Genomic DNA, 24,380 nt, shown 5'->3' with positions numbered 1-24,380 from the left:
AGCAGTGTATTTCTTCAGTCTGCCTGTTCTGTTCCCTACTCTGTCTCTGGTGAATCCTCTCACCCTCCTGCACATCCAGCCCATACCCTGGCTTTTGTATAAAAATAAATAAATCTTTAAAAAAAATGCATTGCTAACAATTATAAACCATGTGCTAAATAAATACTGAATATTAAACAAGTATATAAATACTATAATATATCTATTATTTGTTGGCATTGTAAGTGGAATATTTTTCTATTTACATTTCTAGGTGGCTACTGCTAGAAAATAAAGAGGTCACTGCTCTGTTATTTTTCTTACATCCATAACCTTATCAAATTTCCTTATTCTATCATGGGTTTCGTAGGCATACAATTGTAATAAACAGCAAGCAGAAATAACTTCATCTCTTCTTTTTTTAGTTATATTTATTGAAGCAATGACAATTTGCATTCAAGTATAGGTTTACACCTCTATAATTTCATGGTTTTTTCACCACAAGCACCACCAAAGCCCCAGTAATCCTACATTAGACATCCCTCTCCCCTTTGCTCCCACCCCATCACATACCCTTGCTGGTAGCCTTAGTCATAATCCTTGTGCTCTTCCCCTCCTGTCTTCATCTTTCCCCTTTACTCATTTCCCTCCCCTCTCCTCCTGAATGCATCAGATCTATGGTCAGCTTTTACCCAAGATAAGTTAAAAAAAAGTACACAAAACAATTTGTACAAAAATATTCATAGCAGTTTTATTCACAAAAACTGGAAACAATTCAAATACCCGACAACAAATGAATAGACAAATTGTATGGTATATTTGTACAATGAAAAGAGTACTTAACAAAAAAGAACAACCTACTGGCACATGCAATCATGAAGGAATCTGTAAATCACTATGCCAAGTCAAAGAAGCCAAAAGCTTTGTCTGACCTTTTGTTTGGTTTTTCTATATTCCACATAAAAGTGAAACCATCCAGTACTTCTCTTTCTGGCTTACTTCACTTTGCACAATCCCTTCCAGCCTCATGTTGCCGAAAATGGTATGATTTGATCTTTGTTGATCACTGAGTGGTATTCCATTGTGCATATTTACCATATCTTCCTGATCCATTCATCAGTTTTGAAGCATCTAGGCTGTTTCCATATCTTGGCTATTGTAAGTAGTGCTGCAATAAACATAGGAATGCATTTTTCCTTTTGAATTAGTGCTTTTGTGTTCTTTGGGTAGATATTTAGGAGTGGGATTGCTGCATCATAGAGAAGATCCATTTTTAGTGTTTTGATGAACCTCCACACAGTTTTACATAGGGGCCACATTCCCACCAACAGTATATGAGGGTTCTTTCTCTCCACATCCTCACCATAACTTGTTTTCAAGATTTTTTTCATATGGGCAATTCTCACAGATATGAGGTGTATCTCATTGTGGTTTTGATCTGCATTTCCCTTATAAGTGATACCAAATTTTTTTTTCATGTGCCTGTTGGTAAGCTCTATGTATTTTTTAGAGAAGTGTCTCTTTAGATCTTTTTCCCATTTTTTATTGGGTTATTTGTTTTGTTCTTGTTGAGTTGCATAAGCTGTTTTTTTAAAGATTTATTTATTTATGCATACAAAAACTGGGGTACAGGCCAGAGGTGTATGGGGTGAGAGGATTCACCAGAGACAGAGTGGAGAACAGAACAGACAGACTGATGGAAATACACTGCTGAGGGGAGAAGCAGGCGGGTCAGGAGAGGTCTGCCACACCATGTGGGTAACCTCCCTGGCCAGGTATCTAACTCTTGCTGCCGTGGCTGCAGATAGCTTCATAGTGCTGCGTCTTAACCCATGGTGCCACCAGGGAGGCCCTGAGTTGCACAAGCTCTTTGTAGATCTTTGATATCAGTCCCTCGTCAGATGTGTGATGTATAAATACTTTGTCCCATTCAGATGGGTGTCTCTTCATGTTGGTTACTGTCTATTGTGCTGTACAGCAAAGGAGGTAAAAGACCTAAACAATGAAAACTTTAAAACATTGCCAAAAGAAGATAAGATACTCCCTGCTCTTGGATAGGAGGATTCAACATTTTCAAAATGACAATCCTATCCAAAGCAATTTACATATTCAATGCAATCCCAATTAAAATTCCAAACACATTCTTACTGAAATCCACATGAAATCATAAACAACCCTGAATAGTCAAAGTTTTCTTGTCAAAAACAGAGAATATGGTTGTCACATTGCCAGACTTCAAACTATACTATAAAGCCCTAATAATTAAAATAACATGGTACTGGAACAATGTACCAGTGTTTATTTGACACAGAGACCAATGGAATAGAATTGAGAGTCCAGAAATAAAATCACAGATATATGGACAATTAATTTTTTATAAAGGAGTAAAGTATATATGCTGAAACAAGAATTCTCTTCAGCAAAAGAGACATTAAGCAAAACTAAGAGACACCCTATGAATTGGGAGAAAATTTTTACATTCCATACAACTGATTAAGGGACTGATCACAAAAACATACAAAGAGCTCACATGACTCAACAAAAACAAGGTAAACAATCCAGTCAAAAAATGGGCAGAAGACCTAAAAAGATACTTCTCTAAAGAGGAAATGCAAATGGCCAACAGGTACATGAAAAAATGTTCAATACAACTTATCAGGGAAATCAAAACCACAATGAGATACCACCTTACACCAGCAAGAATGGCACAAATTAAAAAAGCTAGCAGCAACAAATGTTGGCCAGGATGTACAGAAAAAGGAACTCTCCTACACTGCTAGTGGGAATGTAAACTGGTCCAACCACTATAAAAGCTGCTTGGAGTTTCCTCAAACTACTGAAAATGGAGCTACCATATGAGCCAGCTGTCCCGACCCGCGGGATTCACAGGCAGGAAAAGAGAAGGGCTGAGGATTGAAATGAGGGGCTTGAGACAACCTGATGCTAGTGTTTACTTCTTTATTTTTCCTTTACCTTTCTTTTACTTTTCCCTGACCTTCTCTCTGCTCCTCTCGCGGTAACCTCTCGCAATAATAATCTCCTGACCTTCTCGTGGTTCTCTTCTTATACCTGGTAGCTCCTCCCATCGTACCTCCCAGTCTCATTTGATTAATAGGAAACACCTGTGGTTTCTCAGCAGGCAAACGGTAAAGCAAAAACTAATTAATAGCACGTGTGTTGCGCAACATGGCGCATGCTCCAGGCGGCTCCGGACATCTCCCCCTTTTTTCTTTTAAATGAGACACCTGGCCTGTCTTAGGTTGGCATATTCCGTGACCAGCCTTACCCGTCATCGCTAATCAGGCGCACTTGGTCCGGACCGCTGTCTTAGGTTGGTCTGGACGGGCTACGCTCTTACCCATCTTTAGCTCTCAGGTTCTCTAGGGCTAAGTTGACCCATCCGGATGCCACTGGGGAGTCCTGGTCAAGTACCATGGCGCCAAGTACTTGCCTGACCGCAATAGCACGTTTTTTGTTTCGCCTCCGTAGCCGACGGAGAAACCATATGCAGACTGCACAAATAGCAACTCTGGGAGGAGTCCTCTAAACCAGGCAATGAGACCCTCACTTATAACAGGGGTAACCCGAGTGTTGTTAACAGTTATGAGCTGTCTCGCCAATTGAGAGGTCAGGTTCAGGAGCTGGTGGTTCCAAGGTCCTCTGATTACACTATTTAACCTATTTTCTTCCATAAACATATTTTTCACCATAACAGGAATTACACAAATAAAACTGTACAAAAAGTTACAATGCATGTGAGCAGTTAACAAAAGTGTGTATCCCTTTTTACATCAGAGCTATCTGCTAATTAAGCATCAAAAGTCCATTTCATAAATGTTCATTCATATCTTGCTATGTTGATAACACAAAAACAACATTGGCAACTAAATTGTTTATAGTGTCAGCATTTGCAGCAGTTTGAGTGACAGACGGTGGCGGCAGCCGCGGCCACCGCTATTGAAACAGCGACAACAGCTGCAGTGATGCCAAAATCACGTCTCCTCCTAGGTAGAACAGGAGAAAGATGTGCAGAAACATCCACAGTTATGACTAAAGTAGAAGGCAGACGAACGATCACTGCCCTCTCCGCACTCCGGGTCCAGCAGGCAGAGAGGGTGCAGGGCTCCGCTGAACAATTCAACACAGTTGCATTTCCTGCATTATTGAAGAGGACAAAAAAGAAGGAGGGGACAGGCAAACAACAGTAGACAAACTCTCTGATCTATTATTTTGGATACTAATGGATTGTTCAATGGTAGAACTAATGTTTGCAGATTAAATGTCATTAAATAATTTTACCTCACCCTGGCCCAACAGGGCACTATCCAATGGCTTGGAAGCCAGACCAGTAGTAAGATTAGTGGCAAACACTTGCGGAAAAATGGAATCATGACGAGCAAAAAGGAGCAAAAAAGGCAGCTGATGCACAATCGCCCATCGTACTGACATCTGGGACGCTTGTGTCATCAAGGTTAGCAGGGTCAGGTATATTGACAAACCGAACCAATCGAGCAAGAACCCATCGGGGTGCTTCCGCATCCTGTGGGAAAAGACAAATGCTGCCGGGCAGCTGTATTAATACTGGTGCGGGTGGTTGCCACTCATTATTAACCTGGTCCTTCCATGTCGCTTGCAGCATCGTGACCTGCCGAGGGTCTGGAGACCAGTGCCGATCAGCAGCTGACCGCCCCTGGGTATCTAGGGTCAAAAAATTAAGGGTAAAGAGAGCTGTAGTCAAACGGTCCCTGGGGGAGTGTTCTCCCCGTTTGTTTTAAAAGCATAGTCTTCAGAGAACCATGGGCACGTTTAACTATACCCTGCCTCTGCGGGTTGTATGGAATTCCTGTTTTGTGCACAATGCGATGGACCGCACAAAAGGAGGCAAAAGCCTTACTGGTATAACCAGAACCGCTATCTGTCTTAATGACACGTGGGCGGCCCATTACCGCAAACGCTTGTAACAAATGTGAGCGGACATCAGAAGTCTTTTCACCGCAATGTGGGGAGGCGAAAAGAAAACCAGAGAATGTGTCGATGGAGACATGTACTCTAGTAAGCACCCCTTGAGGATCTGTCCCTTCCATGACTGGGTAAGCATAATTAGGAGCCTGGGAAACCAAGGCTCTTTCCATCATAGAGCACAGTCTTTCCATTAACGGAAGATCAACCCTGTCCAGTGTTCTAGGAGGTGGCGCAGGAGGTGGCTCCCCAGGTGTTTTCCATCTCCTTTTACGCTTCCTTGGATTATAACAACTGAGACCTTTCTCATCCTGTTCCTCCTCTCCTCCCGACTCATGGGTAGAATAATCTAGGGGAGGGGCTGTTGGTATTTTTTGAGTAGAGGAAGGGGGACTTACCGATGTAGAACTCATAATGGAACTTCTATCTTCTTCCTCTGTTTGTCTCGCTGTCCTGACGGCCTCAGTGGCTAACTGAGCGGCAGCAGTACCACAGGCATTAAGAGCATCTCCCACCACTCCCCAGACCATCAAGGTAGGGCCAGGAAGAGACTCAAGACCATATAATTGTTGAGGTAAGACGATATCTCCTTTTACCTTATTCCATTTGGCACTATCGACCTGATCCTGCTCCAGAAACCACTTACTAGTGATACTAAGGGTCTCTACAAATCTTTTAAGAATTTTTCTACTGAGAGGAACCCCAAACTCTTTTAGGAGAGCTTCCAGGGAAATAACTAACTGCCCCTTGGACATTGCATTGCCCATGATCCCAGCTACCTTACCTTACTTTACTTTACTTGCCGGCTCACCACAGCTGGTCTTTCAGCGGTTCCTTCGTTCTTTTTCGTGCCGCACGTTGGGCGCCACCTGTCCCGACCCGCGGGATTCATAGGCAGGAAAAGAGAAGGGCTGAGGATTGAAATGAGGGGCTTGAGACAACTTGATGCTAGCGTTTGCTTCTTTATTTTTCCTTTACCTTTCTTTTACTTTTCCCTGTCTTTCTACCTTCCCTGACCTTCTCTCTGCTCCTCTCGCGGTAACCTCTTGCAATAATAATCTCCTGACCTTCTCGTCGTTCTCTTCTTATATCCTGGTAGCTCCTCCCATCGTACCTCCCAGTCTCATTTGATTAATAGGAAACACCTGTGGTTTCTCAGCAGGCAAACGGTAAAGCGAAAACTAATTAATAGCACGTGTGTTGCGCAACACGGCGCAGGCTCCAGGCGGCTCCGGACACCAGCAATTCTACTCCAAGGAATCTATCCAAAGAGCACAAAAACATTAATTCAAATGGACACCTGCATCCCTATGTTTACTGCATCACTATTTACTATAAGTAAAATATGGAAACAACCCAAATGCCCAAAAATAGATAACTGGATCAAGAAGATGTGGTATATATACACAATGAAATACTATTCAGCAATCAAAAAGATAAACTCGTGCCATTTGCAGCAACTTGGATGAGCTGGAAGGACTTATGATCAGTAAAATAAGTCAGAAGGAAAAAGAAAAATATCAGATGGTTTCACATATAGGAGGAATATAAGGGGACCAAATAAGGGATCAGAAAAAAATAATAAATAAAAAAACAAAATTAACAGGCAACTATAAATCAGAGACATTCTGCAGGGGAGGGGGAAGGAGAGGGATTAAAACAGGAGGGCGGTGGAGCAGTGGTTGAGCACTGGGTTGTGAAGCTGCCTGCAGCCTCTGCAGTGCCGGTTCGATCCCCGGCTGCTGGGTGAGGGTCCCACATGGCGCACAGACCTCTCCTGCTGTCACTGCTCCCCTCAGCAGTGTACTTCGTCACTCTGCCTGTTCTACTCTCCGCTCTGGCTCTTGTGAATTCTCTCACCCTCCCGCACTTCTGACTGCACCCAGTGCTTGTATAAATAAATAAATAAATCTTTACCAAAAAAAAAAACAAACAAACAGGGGAGGGAAAAACACAAGGGACTATAGTGATGGTACACACTGGTGGGAATTTTATGGGGAGTAAACCTGAGAGGAGAAAGCAAATATTGTACAAAAATAAACAATAATGTAAAATATATATAAATAAAAATTTAATTTTTTTAAAAAGATTTATTTTTTTATTTATACAAGGACTGGCTACAATCAGAAGCGCTGGAGGGTGAGAGAATTCACCAGAGCCAGAGCAGAGAGCAGAACAGGAATAATGATGAAGTACACTGCTGAGGTGAGCAGCGGGTGCCGCAGGAGAGGTCTGCGAGCCATGTGGGACGCCCCCTGGTGGCCGGGGATGGAACCTGCGCTGCAGAGGCTGTGGGCAGCTTCGCAGCCCAGCACTCAAGCACTGTGCCACAGGAGAGGCCCAAATTTTAAATTTTTTTAAAAAGAGGAAAAATAGATCTGCTATATGATCCAGAAAAAAAAGTCTCTTCAATAAATGGTGTTGGGAAAACTGGACTGCCACATGCAAAAGAATAAAATTAGACCACTGTCTCACCCCATACACAATAATCAACTCAAAATGGATAAAGACTTAGAGGAGCTGAAACATAAGACATATAGCAGAAACAGAGAAAAACACTCTATGACATAAACTTCAGAAACATCTTTGAGAAGTCATGTCAAGCAACTATATCAAATATCATCTATATCAAATTTCATCTCTTCTTGACCAATATTCATTAGTCTGCAAAAGAACACTGAACATAGTGATCTTCACCAGATGTCCCTTTTCTCTAAAGGAAATTATCTTAACACCTGAGCGTTCAGAATACTACTTGCTGTTGGGTTTTAGACAAATTCTGTATCAACTTATAGTTTCCATTTAATTGTTATGATTTTTAATTTTTTCAAATAACTTTTCAGCATTTATTACTATAACATGTTTTTCCTCCAACAAATTGTTAGTGTAATGAGATGAGATATGCTTAGATTTCCTAATATTACAACAGTGTTCTTTCCTTGATTAAAACCTCTTGAATTATTCTTTTAACAGGGTATTGGATTCTCCATTGAATACATTTTCATAAGCTAATTTGAAGTTTGGTTGCTTTTATATATATACTCTCTATCAGGTTACAGTAAGACTGACTTCAATAAAATGCTTTAAGGAATTTCCATATTTTTCTTTGCCTTAGAGTACATAAAAATATTTAATAAGCCATAATTCTGAAAAGATTGACAGGGGTTTAAGGAATGTAGACAATTTTTTTATAGTAGACATTGATCCTCCAATTTTTCTATGATAATTACTCTCTTCATGTTTTCTACTTGTAGGGTCGGTTTCATTAGGAAGTCATTCTTATTTCCTAGGTTTGCAAGATAGGTTTGCAAGATAGGCTCTTGAATTTGGTTAGTAATGTATAATACTTGGATTTCTTTTCTGCCTCTCTCTCTCTCTTTTAAATCAGGACCAAGAGAGGATTGCCCTTCTTATTGGTGTTTTCACTATTAAGTGTTTTCACTATTAAGTGTTTTCAAAGACTCAGTTTTATAATTTACTTACGCATGTTTGGGGGTTTTATTTTATTAATTTTAATTGTTATCTTTCATGTTTCCTTTACTACCATTTTGCTCTAGTTAGGAAATAAATCATTATTACATGACTACGCAAAGGACCAAAAAAAAAAAAAAAAAAACAGGACTAGTACTGTGCCTATTCATTCATTTAGATCTGTTTCAACATCTACTATGTGTCAGTACCTTGCTGATGCTGAGATATATAATAATGAAACAAGTCACAGCCCTCGTGGAGTTAATTGCCTACTTTTACGGCAAATGAAAAGGAACCTGAGCCAGTGAAGGATACTGCGAATCAATAAGAAATGTATTTGTAAATACCGGATGGTCTCAGTCATAGCAGGAATCTAGAAAACCTAAATAAGGGACCAGGAAAAAGAATAACTATAAGAAAAGAAAAAATCAAATCAACAAACAACTATGAACCAGAGATACACTATTGCGGGGGGGAGGAAATATTGGGGTCAAAATAAGGGGGGTGCAATTGTATGAGGAATAGAAAATTTTTTTGAATAAAAAAAGAAATGTATTCGTTTTTCAAAGGTACACTATATATGTTGATATCAAAACGGCCGCAGTATGTAACATTTCGATTCTATTCCGTCCTCCACCACCCCCGCCCATTATAAAATTTTTGTCAATGACTGCCAAATCCCTTAAATACTCTGAGATGGATTCTAAGAGTCGGAGTCTCTGGCAATCACCCATCCACTGAACTACGGTGACCGGTTTCGCGAGTGCGCGTCTCCCATGCTCAGACCACATTCTCACGGTGGGACTGGCAAGTGTTTCTCTGAGGCGTCCAGGATGCCTGCTACAGAGCTCAGGTCGGACAGCCCCGCGAGGGAAGACTCAGCTTAGCCGACATTAAGCGCAAATCCACATTTGTGCAAACTAAGGGAGCCCCGAAGCACCAGCGTTTGAAAAGGGATGGGGGAAGCCCCCACGCCCGAGCCACCCCACGCGGCGCCCACCTACACGCATGCGCAGTGGCCGCTGGCGCGCCGCCTCGCAGTCTTCGCCCCGCCCCTCAGGCCGGAAGGTGCTGCCGGCGTTTCCGGCGCGCGGCGTCCCGGCGTCTGCCCCGGCGATGTCGTGGGTCCGGGCCGCTCCGCTGCGCGGGGCTCCGGGGGCGGAGGGTGATGTGTTTGACGAGGAAGCGGACGAGTCGCTCTTGGTGCAGCGGGAATGGCGGAGCCAAATGCAGAGACGAGTCAAAGTAAAGCGGAAGGGAGGGTGCGGGGGCTGGGAAAGGAGAGGGGCACCCTGATACGCCGGGAAATGAGGAGCGGGCGCCGATTTGTGAAAAAGTTAGGTCCCGACCTGGCCCACCCCCATCACCGCTCGTTGCCATCCAGTACAACCCACATCCAGATAGGGATTTCCCAGTTACTTGAAAGTCTGTGAAGCCACGGGTTGCGTTCTTTGAGCGCCTGGGAGTGCGATAGAGCCTGGGAACCGACTAAAATAAACTTTCTCTAGACCTTGAAAAGATCTCGACTTTTTGATGAGGATCACAGGGCAGGGGGTGGGGGAGAAACATAAACGCTGACAACACATATTATGTCTGTCGAAGTACAGGTATGCTTGGGTTGTTGCTCTAATGGATGAGGAGCCTAAAGTTAGGTGTGGCGTTAGTCAAGGAAAAGCGAACTTGAAATGTCAAAAGGCGATAAAGAAAAGGTAATGCGGAATACTGGTGGGTGTTAGATGGTTTCTTTTCTACTCATTAGGTGTGAATTTTCCATCTCTAATTTTAGTGTCACAATTCATTGAAACTAAGCCTAATAGTACACTCCCAGGTTCCTCTTCATCCAGAGCAGCACTCTCAAGAGTTAAGGTCAGAGTGAGAACCAAAAAACAGGTTGATTTCCACTTAAGTAGCCTTAGCCAACCATTCAGTTGCCCCTAAATCTGATGTTGACACTTTCAGAAATACTCTGTGAGAAGCTGAAATCTTTTCAGTGGGCCTCTTTGAGTGCTGTGGCACCACAGACGATGCAGGATAAAATCCCTGCCCACTGTTTGCAGTTTAGTTGAATGTTGGTATCAAGCAAAACGTCTAAGATCAGACTTTTCATCTTCCTTTTGTTAAGCCAATTTCCTCTTCCCTGCTTAAGTTAGTTATCCAAGACCTTTCCTAGCCCTGTTTACTGCCCTAGCACCTCACCCACTCTCTCCAATCCAGTCAATTGCCAGCAGATCAGAATGTAATGCCCCATGTTTTCTTTCTCTGAATCTCTTTATCAGAGTTTTTTAAAAAAATGTAAGAGTCAGTATTTTTAAATATCCAAAATATGTATAATGCAATGTTACTCGAGTAAGTTTAAATAAAATAGATTTCAAGAATAAAGTTAGCTGATCGGTTTTTTTAATGTGTTAAGTAAATATTTCAAAAATGGAATAAACCAATAATATATTTATGAGAAGTATAGTCCACTTTGGTTATGTGATTATACCCAATGTTTCAGAACCATGATGTTAAAAAACAGTAAAACTGAGTTCATCAGTTTTTTAAATTGGTTGTATAATTTTCTAGAAAAGCCTACTATGGTTCACTTGGTATTAGTTATTCCTGCAATTCCTTATTCTTTATTTTTAGGAAGGTTATAGAGATGGAATAGATGCTGGCAAAGCAGTTACTCTTCAACAAGGCTTCAATCAAGGTTATAAGGACGGTGCAAAAGTCATTATGAACTATGGACAACTCAGGGGGACTCTGAGGTAATTTTTGAAACAAATGCTGAATAATTTTAACTGCTAATACCTGAGAATATTTGTTTTTTAAAAAGTATGTAAAAATAAAATATTTAAACTGTAGTGTTTTTTCTAGCATCAAAGCCACAAGAACTGCAAAGTATAGAATATTACTTTCAAGAGTCAAAATCATCAGTTTGTGCACCTTAATATATGGGGAGGTGTGTCCTTTATTGCAAAGAAATGATGGGAAGGTGTGTATTTCTTGCTAACCAAGCTATCACCAGTCTCTGTCTTAAAAGTAATGATAAGGATCTTCAGGAATAAAACTTTTAGTTTTAGGAGAACAATATGGCAGACATTTAGGCTAGAAAGACATGAAAGAAATTATAGCTGGCAATAGAGAGAAAAATAACTGAATGTTAGATACCTGTCAAGATTCCTTAGTAATAATGGCATTTATCAGAGCCAAGTGGCCAAATACCACATGATGCTAGAAGCATGACATTTGTTATGCTTTGCATTTGTCCTCTGTGATGCTTTCTACCTCTGAAACTGTCCCCTATATAGAGAAAAACAAAATGATTCTAAGAATCACTACTTCTAAAAAGGGTAGGAAACGAAAGTTATCAAAAAATAAATTCATTGTGGTTTTAGAAAATACACCTGTCAGCAATGAGAATTTATATATATAGTCTGCTACAATAGGAAATGATAAAGTATCCATCTTCACACCAAGTTACATTAATCTTTTATAAACTTAGAAAGCTTATTGCTAAATCACTTATATCACAACAATCATTTATAAAGCAATTTTCACAACAATCATTTTATGACATCTGAATAATCTGAAATGTTAAAAAGCAGAAGTACTGTCTATACTAGTTTTAAGAAACACTAGTTTTAAGAAAATGTTTGATGTCCTCAAAGGAGAAATTAATATTTCTGATTACTCTTATCTCCAAATTATATGCCTCTTCAACAGAACCTACACAGTCATACAAGGGAAAATCTAAAATTAGAAAAAGTAGATGTGGCTCTGTGAAGAAGATATTATAAACATTTTTTATGATTAAGTCTAATTGCTAATCTATTGAAAGCTAATATCCATATGTGTGTGTTTATATTCATATACACATATATATGTATGTATATATATTTTTAGGTCCTGTTTTACCATTATCACTTTCCTGATTTTGACTTGCATATTATTATTAACCTATTTTTTTGTGGATTATGAGATGGAAGAGAAACAAAAGGATTAGCATCAAAAATTCTAAAAGTTTTTCCAATTTAACTTTTGTTTATATCTTTATTCAGTGCTTTGCTCTCCTGGTGTCACCTTCATGATAATAGTTCGGCTTTGATCAGTAAAATAAATAATCTTCTGGATGCAGTTGGCCAGTGTGAAGAGTATGTGCTCAAACACCTGAAATCAATCACTCCGCAACCCCATGTAATAGATTTATTGGACTCCATTCAAGATATGGACCTCTGTCATGTAGTTCCAGCTGAGAAAAAGATTGATGAAGCTAAAGATGAAAGACTCTGTGAAAATAATGCTGAGTTTAACAAAAGTTGTAGAAAGAGTCTTAGTGGGGTAGATTGTTCATCTTTAGAATGTTGTAGAACACAGGAGCATGCACAGTCTGAAAATCCAAGCCTCACATGGATTTTAGAACAGACAGACAATTTAGTAAAACAGCTGGGTCTGTCAGTAGAGGTATTACAGCATCTCAGACCACTATAAAAAGTATCTTCACTTCTAATGAAAATATTCAGAACATTTCTTAGATCATTTTGTTTCTTAACGTGCTAACCAAAAATTGTACTTGTTTCTACATTGAACATTTCACTTACAGGGTTAGCCTTCATGGAAGTTTGAAATGTCTTCAATATTAACACTATTAAATGTAATATAACTCTTTGTTATTGAAAATGTTTATGTAGTTTAAGATACATTCACCTCTTTGTGTTTTTCATTTTCATTATGACAGTGTATCATTGTCATTTTCAAATTTCTGATCAACACTAGGATTTTTCAGACTCTTTAGCAAAAGTGAACAAGAATCAAACGTTTCATAAGGATTTAACCCTACTTTCTGCTCAAGTTACAGTCAGGTGGTTAGGACCTCATCACTAGCTCACCAGACCAAAGTTAGCAAAAATACTCTCATGGCTAACATTGTGAACAGATAGACACACATAGGCATATCCAGATATGTAGAAATGTTGAAATTAAGAGACAATAAGCATAAGAAACTGAAGAAATGTTAAATAGAATACTAGAAATTGATACTAGTTTCCCTTTGATTAAAAGAAACATACTGCTTCAGAAATAATACAAGAAATGTATTTCATGCTCACGTACCTACTTAGGCTTTCCAAGTATTTGGAAGTTAGCACTGTTGATCTAACAAAGTGCCAGATTATTTCTAAACTGTGGTTTTGTTTTATATTTATACGAGAATAAAACACTAATGACTGATTTTTGTATTATCTTGTACTGATGTTTTTAGTCTAGCATAGACAAATTAGATTCAAACTTTTACCCCAGGATATAAACATTTCAAGATCCAGGAAGGATTTTTTCATCCCTTTTTTTGCCTGGAACAAATTTATGTGAGGTGTCTGACTTAGAGACACCCAAATAATTGCTCTTTGTTGACAGCCTTAAAAGCTTCATCACCCATGTTTATATCTATCATTTCCTCTAAAAGACAGGCATACTGAGATAGAGAATCTGATAAAATGGGTTTATGAAGAGTTTTTTTAATATGCAATTGTGATCTTACAACCTCCTCAGAGTTCACAGAACACGAAAAAATTGAAGTGACAAATCTGAAATTGGAAGACTATAGTGTTTCAGAATTTATTAAAAAGAGATAAGTAATATTTGACTGCTGGGTAAAAAAAAAGTGCTCACTTTTACCTCCAGATGTGAAAACTATTTCAGAGATTTACTAATTTATTAACAAACTTATACGTCAAAAATCTTTCATTTTTTTCATACATATGGATGCAGCACAAATCTCAAATCCGCATGGAACATTATAAGCAGTATCCAAAGTCTTGATACTGCTGTCTGCCCTGCGTATTAAATAAGAAATATCCGTCTCTAATGATACATCTCAAAGCCATCCTGAGTGAAAATTTCAAGAGTGCATTTGGTAAATCTTGAGATTTTATCTGTACTTATCCCAGTAACATTCCCTGAAGATAACGCCTCTTGCAACCATTGGTAAAATCGTATTTTTTTTTTTTTTTTTCATAGAAATGGCGGTTGAGAATTAGCTGGGTTAATGAGGCCATTGGGTTGAAATCATCTCTTAAATTTCCTTTACCTTTTAAAAATATGAGCAAAATTTCCTGGACTGCACAGAAATTTTAATGATAAGTTTATTACACCTGTGCTTCCTGACCATGCGCCTCTATAGTAGAATTGGCAAGAGTGAGGGAAAGAAACTGCCCACCTTGTGTCTTCTGTCTTACTTCATATTGTAGGCCAGCTAGACATTTCCATGAAAAGACTCTAGGTAAGTGTAATTATGGAGTAAGATTGCCTGAGCAGTCATACTGGCTTCAAGACCCAGCACCCAAACATTAGGCCTAGGTAATATTACTTCATTAAAACAGAATTTTCACCGTGTTATTTCTAGATGTGACATACCTAGGGAAATCACAGATTAATACTTTTCTGACCTTTCAGTTGCAGAGGCCACCAAAATGTTGGCCTACCTGCAACTACCTACCTGCATTCTTACATAATTTATATCCTTAGCACTATTATTAACTGCTTTGATGGCAAGCCAAAAACATAAAAGCCTTGAAAAAAATCTAAGTTGTGATTTTCACCCATCTTCAAACTAAAGCTACAGGTTCTGTGTTTCAATTTATTACATGAGAGTTACATATATTGGGAGAGAAAGAGCAAGAGCTTATAGGCCCTATTTAAAATTTTTTTGCTTTGTCCCATCACCATCCTTGTACCCTTTGACGCTTTCTCCCTTCAGAACCCTCACTTTATTAGTGTCCACTAGTTTTTCTAAGTATTTTGCTTTAGTGAATCATCTGCTGTGTAAGCATTTAATATTTGTCTTTGTCATTCTGACTTGCTTTACTACACTTAATTCCCCAAACACCTTCCATTTTGCTGAAAGGGCAACATTTCATATAATATTTAGTACTTTGTTGTGTGGCTATATTGCATCATCTCAATCCAATTCTCTATTAATGCATACTTTAGGTTCTTTCCATGTGGAAGCTACAGTAAATAGTGTTGCAATAAACAGTATAGTGCATAAAATTATTGAGTTGATGATTTTGTTTTTCAGATAGATGCCCAAGAGAATGGGATTGCTGTCATATGGTATTTCCATTTTTAGCTTTTCTTGTTTTTGTTTTTTAGTGAAATACCACTGCTTTACATCCTTGTTAATTTTTTGACAGTGTAGGATTTCTCCCATCATGTGTGGTCACCATAACTCTTCCATCACCAAAACACCTCTAGTCCTCCACCATAGTCCATTGTGCTATCATCCTCCCCTCTCGCTCTCCCCCTCTTTTCCATTCCCCTTCCCCTCTCCCTCCCCTCCTGAAGCCTCAGGTCTATGATCAGCTTTCAAAGGTTGATTTTGAAGTTTGACCCTTTGGTTTCTCTTTATTCCACATATAGTGAAATCATCCTGTATTTAGCTTTCTCCTGGCTTATTTCACTTAGCATAAGCCTTTCCAGCTCCATCCATGTAGCTGCAAATGGTATGAGTTTACCTTTTTTGATTGCTGAGTAAAATCCCATTCTGTATATATACCCTGCCTTCATCCACTCACCTGTTGTTTCCATAGCTTGGCTATTGTAAATAATGTGTAATAAACATAGGAGATTCTCTTTGAATTAGTGTTTTTGTGTTCTTGGCGTAGAAACCTAGGAGTGCTTTCCAAAATGGCTGCACCAGCATTGCATTCTCACCAACATTGTAATAGGGTTCCTCTTTCTCTGCATCCTTTCCAGTACTTGGTCAATTTAATATCTTCCATTTTCATTTGCGGGATATCTTTCATTATGGTTTTGAGCATCTCCCTTGTTAAAAGCAAAAATGAACATTTTTTCATCTGTTGATCTTCTGGGTATCTTTTTTGACTAAATGCTCAGATCTGCTGCCCATTTATTAATTGGTTATTTAGTTAGCTATTGTTAAATTCACTAAGTTGCTTGTATATCCTGTATATTAATCCTTGTCAATTATATAACGTGAATATTTTCTACCATTCAGTGGGATGTCTTTTTAATATACTAGTATTTTTTGCCACTGTGTAAGAGCTTTTTGATTTAAGGTAATCCAATTATTTATTTTTACTTCCTTGCCAATTTTTAACTTCCTTGCCATAGGGGTTGAGTCTCCAGAGACCGGTTTTGTCATGAAATCAAGACATCATCATGATGTCATGAATTGTCTCACTAATGGTTTCTTCTATATATTTTATTTTGCAAGTCTTAGATCAAAGTCTTTAATCCATTTGGAATTTTTTTGTGTGCATGGAGCTAGAGAGATCTGACATTGTTTTACAGATGAACATTCAGTTTTCCAAGCACCATTTGTTAAAGAGTCTGTCCTTTTCTATTGCGTGGTCATGACACCTTTATCATTAATTAAGTGTTGAGGTATATGTGATTTGTTTCTGGGCTTTCAATTTTGTTTCATTGATCCTTGTGTCTTTTTATTCTATCAATAATACCATGTTGTTTTAATTACTATTGCTTTACAGTATAAGGTCAGGAAACATGATGCTTCTATTTTTCTCAGGATTACTTTTGTTATTCAAGGTCTTTTGTGGTTCCATGTAAATTATAATATTTTTATTCAGTTCTTTGAAGAATATTGTTAGCATTTTGGTGGCAATTGCATTAAATTTACATAATTTACCAAGGTAGAATAGTCATTTTGACTACTTTGATTCTTTCCATCCACGAGCACAGAATGTCTTTCTACCTCCATATGTCATGATCTGCATCCTTTAATAATATTTTGTAATTTCCTTTATATAAGTCCTTTATCTTCTTGATTAATTCCTACATACCTGATTATTTTTGATGCAACTATGAATTGAATTATCTTCTTATTTTCCTTCTAATTCATTACCTGTAAAAATTAACCAATTTTCTGTGTTGATTGGGTAATCCCCTACTTTGCTATATTCATGTGTTGTTTCTGGTAACTTTTAATGGAGTCTTTGGGATTTTATATATATGTATAATCATGTCAGCTATGAATAATGATAGTTTCACTTCTACATTTCCAACTAGATCCCTTTTATTTCCTGTTGTTGTCTTACTGCTCTATCTCAAACCTCTAATATTAAATTAAGCAGAGTTGGTGATGATGGGCATCCTTCTCTTGTTCCTGATCTCAGGAGAAAGTTTTCCCTTTTTTGCCATTAAGTATTATGTTGGCTGTAGGTTTGTCATTTTTAAAATCTTATTAAGTTCAGAGCAATTGATGAAGAAAAGATCACAGGTTGTGTTAATAAACTACCAGTCCTTGCTCTGTAGAAATTCTCAAATTGCCATCACAAAGATAATTTACCACCATAGATGGCTTTGTTGCTTCTACCTTCATAAACTTTCTGGAAGAGGAGTCTGCTGTCACTGTCTCAAATTGCTTTCTCCCCATTCATTCTTCCTCTTTGATTCTTTGATTCTTTGATTCTTCCTCTGCTTTTTCTACTTCCAACTGGGTGTTTTTACATCCTACTTCAAACTTTTTTGTTCAGATCACTGGTACCTAATGTCATGCAACTGCCGCTGACTGCTTGTTTTCAGTTCTATCACTTGTCTCTTCTTCATTGGACATGACCCACTATTATAATCCCTCTGCTTTCTGTCTATGGCAACACTGTCTTCTTATTACTGTTCTCTCACTATTTCCAGTTATTTTGCTAACTCTCTCCTCCTTTGCCCCTTACATGTGGGTATTCTGAGAGTTTCTTTCTTGAACCTCTTTTTTTGTTTTTAAACTAACCAGATTATTTTGCATGGTTTCAAATACACTGGTTGTCCTAAAATTAATATTTCAACCCTGTCCCTCTCCCAAACTCTAAACTCTGCTTCCAAATGCAGTTTCTCATATCTGTCTAGTGGTTTAGATATAGAGCATACATAGCAGTTCTAAAACTGTCTTCATATTCCATCTTCTCCCCTTCTTCCCACCCCAAACTGCTTAGCCTTTGTATTTTCAATCTACTAATGCCATCTCTATTTACTCAAAGCTAGAAACCTTTTGTTGTTGTTGTTTCCTTTTGGACATTCTTTCTCTATTTTAAGATATAATTTACATATAACATTATGTTCGTTTCAGGAGTAGAACATAATGATTTAATATTTATATATATTACAAAGTGATTACCACAATGTCTAGTTAACATCTGTCACTACACAGTTATTAATTTATTTTCTTGTGATCAAATCTTTTTAAGTTCCACTCTCTCTTCGCAATTTTCAGATTTACTATTCCCAGCCTGTACATTGCATTCCCAGGGCTTATTTATTTTATAACTAGAAGTTTGTAAAAGCTAGAGGCCTTTGATTCTTCCTCTGCTTTTTCTACTTCCAACTGGGTGTTTTTACATCCTACTTCAAAACCTGTTGAATCTGACCTTTCCTAATCTGCAGCCTCATCACTAAGGCCATTAACTTCTGTTCTAGCATGCTTCCTGTCCATGCTCTACTGCCACCACTATCGACCTGACAAATTACTTCCATAGTTCAAAACATGTATTTATCCCTTTTTTCTACTGGATGAATTATAAACTTGAATTTCATAGTTAAGCCCAAGCAGATTGTGAGTCTAATTATCCATCTTCCCTTCCGCTGTTCCACCATGTAGACCATACTTCTTTGCAGACTGTATTTCTTTATGGACAATATTACATCTTTTAATTTTACTCATTGCTGACTTTTTTGCCTATAATACTTTATTCCACAACCTTATTTCCTGGCATTTTCCTATTTGTTCACCACCAGTTCAAATTTCAACTGTCTCAGGCATAGTTAGTTGCTCTGCCTAGTGTCCCTCTTCATCACTAAGTATCTCAAACTTCAATTTTATTCAGGAAAGCCCCTTATTCATTGTTATATACCCAGAATTTAGCATCAGATCCTGTACCTAAATGCTTATACATAGGTGTTGCTTGATGAGAGAAAAAAAGAAATCTACTAACCAAAATGAAGATAAAACCAGAAATTTAGAATTCCAAAATAAATCATTTCATACTCTTTTGAAGAGAAAGCAAATCTTTATGTTTGCCTTTTTTGAAATGTTGTTCCTCGTTCTATGAGACCAACGTCACTCTGATACCAGAACCTGACAAGTACATTACCCCCCACAAAAAAAAAAGAAAAAGAAAATTACATACTAGTATTCCTGATGAGAATAGATGTAAAAATACTCAACAAAATCTTAGCAAATCAAATTCAACAATACATCAAAAGAAACATATATCCTGACCCAATAGGGTTTATTCCAAGGACAAAAGGATGGTTTAAAATCTTATAATTAATCAATGTAATGCATTACATCAACAAAAGTAAGGGCAAAAATCATATGATCATATCAATAGATTGCAGGGAATGCACTTGATGAAAGTCACATCCATTTAAGATAAAAATGCTCAAAAAATGAGCTAGATGGAATATGCTTTAACATAATAAAGGCCAAGTACAACAAACCCACAGCCAAAATATTCAATGATGAAAGACTATAAATATTTTTCCTCCAAGGTCTGGTACAAGACAACAATGTTCACTTTTACCATTCTACCCAACAAAATATTGGATGTCCTAAGTAGAGCAGCTAGGCAAAAGAAAGATAAAAGGAATATAAATTGGAAAAGAAGTAAAACTTTCCGTTTTCATTTGACATAATATACATAGAAAATCCTAAAAACTTCACTAATAACAAATCGAAATATAAATCAATGCAGTAGAGAGTCAGGGTACAAAATCAGTTTACAAAAATCAGTTTCATTTCTGAATGCAAGCAATGAGCTAGGAGAGAGAGAAATCAAGAAAACAAATTCATTCATACTTGCAAAAAAAAAAAACTAGGCATAAATTTAACAAAGCAGGTGAAGAACCTATACAATGAAAACTAAGACATTCCTAAAAGAAATTAGAAGAAGACACATAAAGAATGTAGAAAGATAGTCCCTGTTCATGAGTTGGATGAATAAGCGTAGTTAAAATGGTTATCTTATCCAAAGCAATACACAAATTCAGTGTAATCCCTATCAAAGCTCCAATGTCATTCTTCAAGGAAATAGAACAATGTAAATTCATATGATACCACAAAAGACCCCAAATAACCAGAACAATCCTGATTAAAAAAAGAGCAAGACTGGTGATATCACACTCCCTGACTTCACACTGTATTATAAAGTTATAGTAATCAAAAGGAGTATGATACTGGAACAAACACAGTATGAGACCAATGGCATAGCATTAAGAGCCCAAAAATAAACCCACATATCTATGCAAAGTTAATCTATGACAAAGGATCCAAAAGTATACATTGGAGAAAGGAAAGTGTCCAATGGTGTCTGAGAAAACTGGACAGCCACATGCAAAAGAATGACTCTAGATCACCACTCATTCAATACACAAAAAAACAAATAACTCATAATATATTAAAGATATAGATATAATACTTGAAACCATAAAATATGTTGAAAGAAACAGACAAACACTCCACAGCATTGGTTTCAGTGATGTCATCTCTAAAAGCAAGAGAAACAAAAGTAAATAAATGGTACTTCATCAAACTAAAAAGCCTCTGCAGAGCAAAAGAAACTGTCAGTAAAAAAATAAGATACCCAACTGAATAGGAGAATCAGTTGATAGAAAAATATTTGTACATCATATATCTGACAAAGAGTTGATATTCAAGGTACATATAAATTCATACAACTCAACAAAAGAAACACAACTAACCCAATCACAAAAATAACCCAAACAAAGAGCCAGGGAGAAGAGTTAAGGAAATATTTCTCCAGAGTAAACATACAGATGGCCAAAAGAACAGGCACATGAAAGAAACGCTAATCATCATTGATCAGGGAAATGTAAATCAAAGCCACAATGAGGTAATCATCTCATAGCAGTGAGACTGGCCAATATAAAAAACACCAGATAACAATAAGTATTGACATGGATGCGGAGAAAAAGAACACTAAAATGATTTTGGTAGAATGTAGGCTGGCCCAGCCCCTATGAGAAAGAGTATGAAAGTTTCTCAAAATATTAAAAATAGATCTAACGTGTGAACAAGTGATTCTACTCCTAGGTATCTACCCAATGAGTGCAAAAACACTAATTTGAAGTGGCATAGGTGCTCCTGTGTTTACTGCAGTAATATTTACAATAGCCAAGTTATGGGAACAACCTAAGTGCCCAAGGACAGAGGAATAGATTAGAAAAGTATGCAAGTTCACAATGGAATACTGCTCAGCTATAAAAAATGAATTCTTAAAACAACAGGAGAACTGGAAGGGATAAGCTAAGTGAAATAAGTGAGAAGATAAATACCAAATGATATGACTTACATATGGACTATAGAGAAACAAAATAAAGGATCAGACAAAGCCAACCCAATAACAAAACCCTAGAAATCTAACTACAGAATGGAATCCAAAAGATGGGAAAGAGAAAGGGGAGACAAAGTACCGAAGGGGCACAATGGATTGATGGAAAACTGTGGGTGCCTTGATGGTGGGTACAGCATGATGACATGCATCTGAGAAGGTGTGATCCTTTACCTCATGTTACCTCAATGAAAATAAATACTTTAAAAGTTCTCATTTTCCATATTAATAAAAATCCACATAGCCAACTTGGTTGGCCATCCTATACCAGGCATATACCAAGCTTAATAGTAATCATTAAGGGTCTCCCTGGTGGCTCAAGGGGTTAAGTCTCAGCACTATGAAGCCATAGGCAGCCAGAGGGAGCTAACCCGCAGCAAAGCTCTCCTATCTCACCTGCTGCTCCCCTCAGCAGTGTATTTCAGTAGAGCCACCTATTCTAATCCTCACTCTATCTCTGATGAATTCTCTCACCCCCTCACCTCTGGCCTACCCCCCAGCTCTTGTATGCATAAATAAATAAATCTTTAAAACAAAAAGGTAACATTAAAACAATAGTATTTATCCATCATTAAAAATTGCACTGATGAAAAAACAAAATTTTTTAAGTTACACAACTATATTTTGTAGTATAGTTTCAATTACTAAAGAAAGACAACTACAAAAGAAAAACTGGAAAGAAGCACAAAAATGTTTTCTAGCAGAATATTCGTACTTAGTGTCTATAACAGAAGGAGTTAGAGGAAACAGGGCAGAAGAAAAGTAGTAACTAACACATACCACCATACAGTGTTTATGATATTACATGGACTATTCTGAAAACTATTTGTTTAATCCTCACAACAACCCTATACAGCAGACTATCTAGAGGTGAGAAAGCAAGAGCAGAGCAAAGACTGAGTTAATTGTCCAAGTCACAGCTACAAAATGGCCCAACTGAGATGTAAAGCAAGGCAAATCTAGCTCTGGAGTTTTTGCTCAGGATAGATACTTACTAAATAATAACATAGTAGCAATGATTGTGTTTAATAGGGACTATCACCTATAATTTCTCCTTGCTGTTAACTCCTACTTTCCTGCACTTTTCAAATCTTCTCTTGCCACAAGTGTTATTTTTATGATAAAATATGTATAATAATCAGTAACTACAAGGAACACAAAATTCCCAAAATATTTGCTCACTCTACATCTAGAAAAAGAAATACCATTCGCCACTGAGAGGAAAGAATTTATCATCTAGAAAGTGGTATAAAAATTTTAACATATACAGAAATTAAATTCTCGTTAGACTCAGACTTCCACTAAAAGAGAGAATGTTTTGTGTCACTCATTTTGTGATAATTCTTCTTTAGTTTTAATAAATTCTTGCTTAAATTTTAACAAGGTGTTAGCTCACTACTTACAACTGTGTGTATTGCTACAGATCTGCCAAAAAGAGCCAGGAGTCTCTACATATGCCAAATTCCATTTTCATGCCCTATAGTAATCTGATATTTCCAGAGAGAAGATTAACAAAGTACAGTCAAAACTACCGAGCACAAATTGGATTCTATAGAAGCTGAATCCTGGTACTTCCATTCTATGAAATTCATCTCTGAGAGGAATTCTGAATTCTACCTCCAAGGAACGGTTGAACCTGTTTGAGACCACTAGGTGGTGCTGGTGCACCCTGATGTGTAATGTGATCCTTGAGTCTTCAGGGTTAAGAGGCCCAGAAGCCAAAGATAATCGCTGAGGCTTTGCAAATAGATTGAGTCATTTGTAAGATTTGGTGGGTGAGGGAGTTTGCTGAGGTACCTCCTCAGCTGAACTCAACAAATGAAGCTACACTCGCTACTTTTTTAAATTCTAGACTGAAATATTTTTCTAAATCAAAATAACAAATCATAAGGAAATGTTTACAAAAAAATATATACCTTTTCTATATGCTAGAACCTAAAGCATATAGCCTTCTATCAAAAGTGATATTATAATTTCACATGCTTGAAGCATCTCAACTTGTCAGGTAGAACTGTGCCTCTTTCCAACCTGTCTTTCATATTCTCTCTCTCTCTCTCCTTCTCTCTCTCTCTCTCACTCACAACCCCCCCCCTCACACACACACACACCCCTCAGGATTTAAAGATGACAACTTATTTCGTTAACCTATCAAATATGTCACAATCCTTTTTTTGTGTGTCAAATCTTCAAACAAATAGGTTTTCCTCACATCCCTTATGATTTACAGTTATCATTATGTAATATTGCTTTGTTATTTATAAAATAAGTACTTGGTTCTGTAACAGATTTTTTAACAAATCCCTGGTAATAAAAATGAGTTATTTGACAATAGTACTGACAGCCCTTACCATTAAAGCAAAATGGACTGAAGTGAGGGTAAAATGTAAATAGCTTGAGAGAAAAATCTTTTTTCTCATTTGAAGACATTGCAAAACACCTTCTTCCAAAATCCGATCCTAAAATAAACAGGGACTCTAATTTGTGAGAATAAATTAGACTGTACAAAATCAACTCATATTTTGACAACCTTCAAAAATGAGACAAATTACTTGTGCAAAATTAACCATAAATTTTTAATCTGTTAATTGTACTAGAAACTGCTGATTTGGAATT

The 24,380-nt window shown here is 37.6% G+C and overlaps 2 protein-coding genes across 5 annotated transcripts; one reads left to right on the top strand and one right to left on the bottom strand.

Moving 5' to 3' along the window:
• Positions 1–1,726: 1,726 nt before the first annotated feature.
• On the bottom strand, positions 1,727–6,484 carry LOC129145310 (uncharacterized). Of its 4 annotated transcripts, none has more exons than XM_054692312.1 (2): positions 5,337–6,484; positions 1,727–4,677 (listed from the first exon to the last, which is right to left on the bottom strand). In XM_054692312.1, the coding sequence occupies exons 1-2, from the start codon at positions 5,703–5,705 to the stop codon at positions 4,555–4,557; spliced, it is 492 nt and encodes a 163-aa protein (XP_054548287.1). In that variant the 5' UTR covers positions 5,706–6,484; the 3' UTR covers positions 1,727–4,554. The 4 variants fall into 4 exon arrangements, with proteins under 4 accessions (XP_054548287.1, XP_054548284.1, XP_054548285.1 ...); XM_054692309.1 differs by having other exon boundaries at positions 1,727–5,849; positions 5,917–6,484; XM_054692310.1 differs by having other exon boundaries at positions 1,727–5,807; positions 5,917–6,484.
• A 3,029-nt stretch (positions 6,485–9,513) lies between these two features.
• On the top strand, positions 9,514–15,449 carry YAE1 (YAE1 maturation factor of ABCE1). Its single transcript, XM_037507254.2, has 3 exons — positions 9,514–9,654; positions 11,038–11,159; positions 12,453–15,449. The coding sequence occupies exons 1-3, from the start codon at positions 9,526–9,528 to the stop codon at positions 12,880–12,882; spliced, it is 681 nt and encodes a 226-aa protein (XP_037363151.1). The 5' UTR covers positions 9,514–9,525; the 3' UTR covers positions 12,883–15,449.
• Positions 15,450–24,380: the final 8,931 nt, after the last annotated feature.

The sequence above is a fragment of the Talpa occidentalis genome, unplaced genomic scaffold, assembly GCF_014898055.3.
Source record: "Talpa occidentalis isolate TD23 unplaced genomic scaffold, MPIMG_talOcc4v2.1, whole genome shotgun sequence".
Lineage (NCBI taxonomy): Eukaryota > Metazoa > Chordata > Mammalia > Eulipotyphla > Talpidae > Talpa > Talpa occidentalis.
The sequence above is the reverse complement of the archived record's forward strand: the minus strand, read 5'-3'. Positions and strand labels throughout refer to the sequence as shown.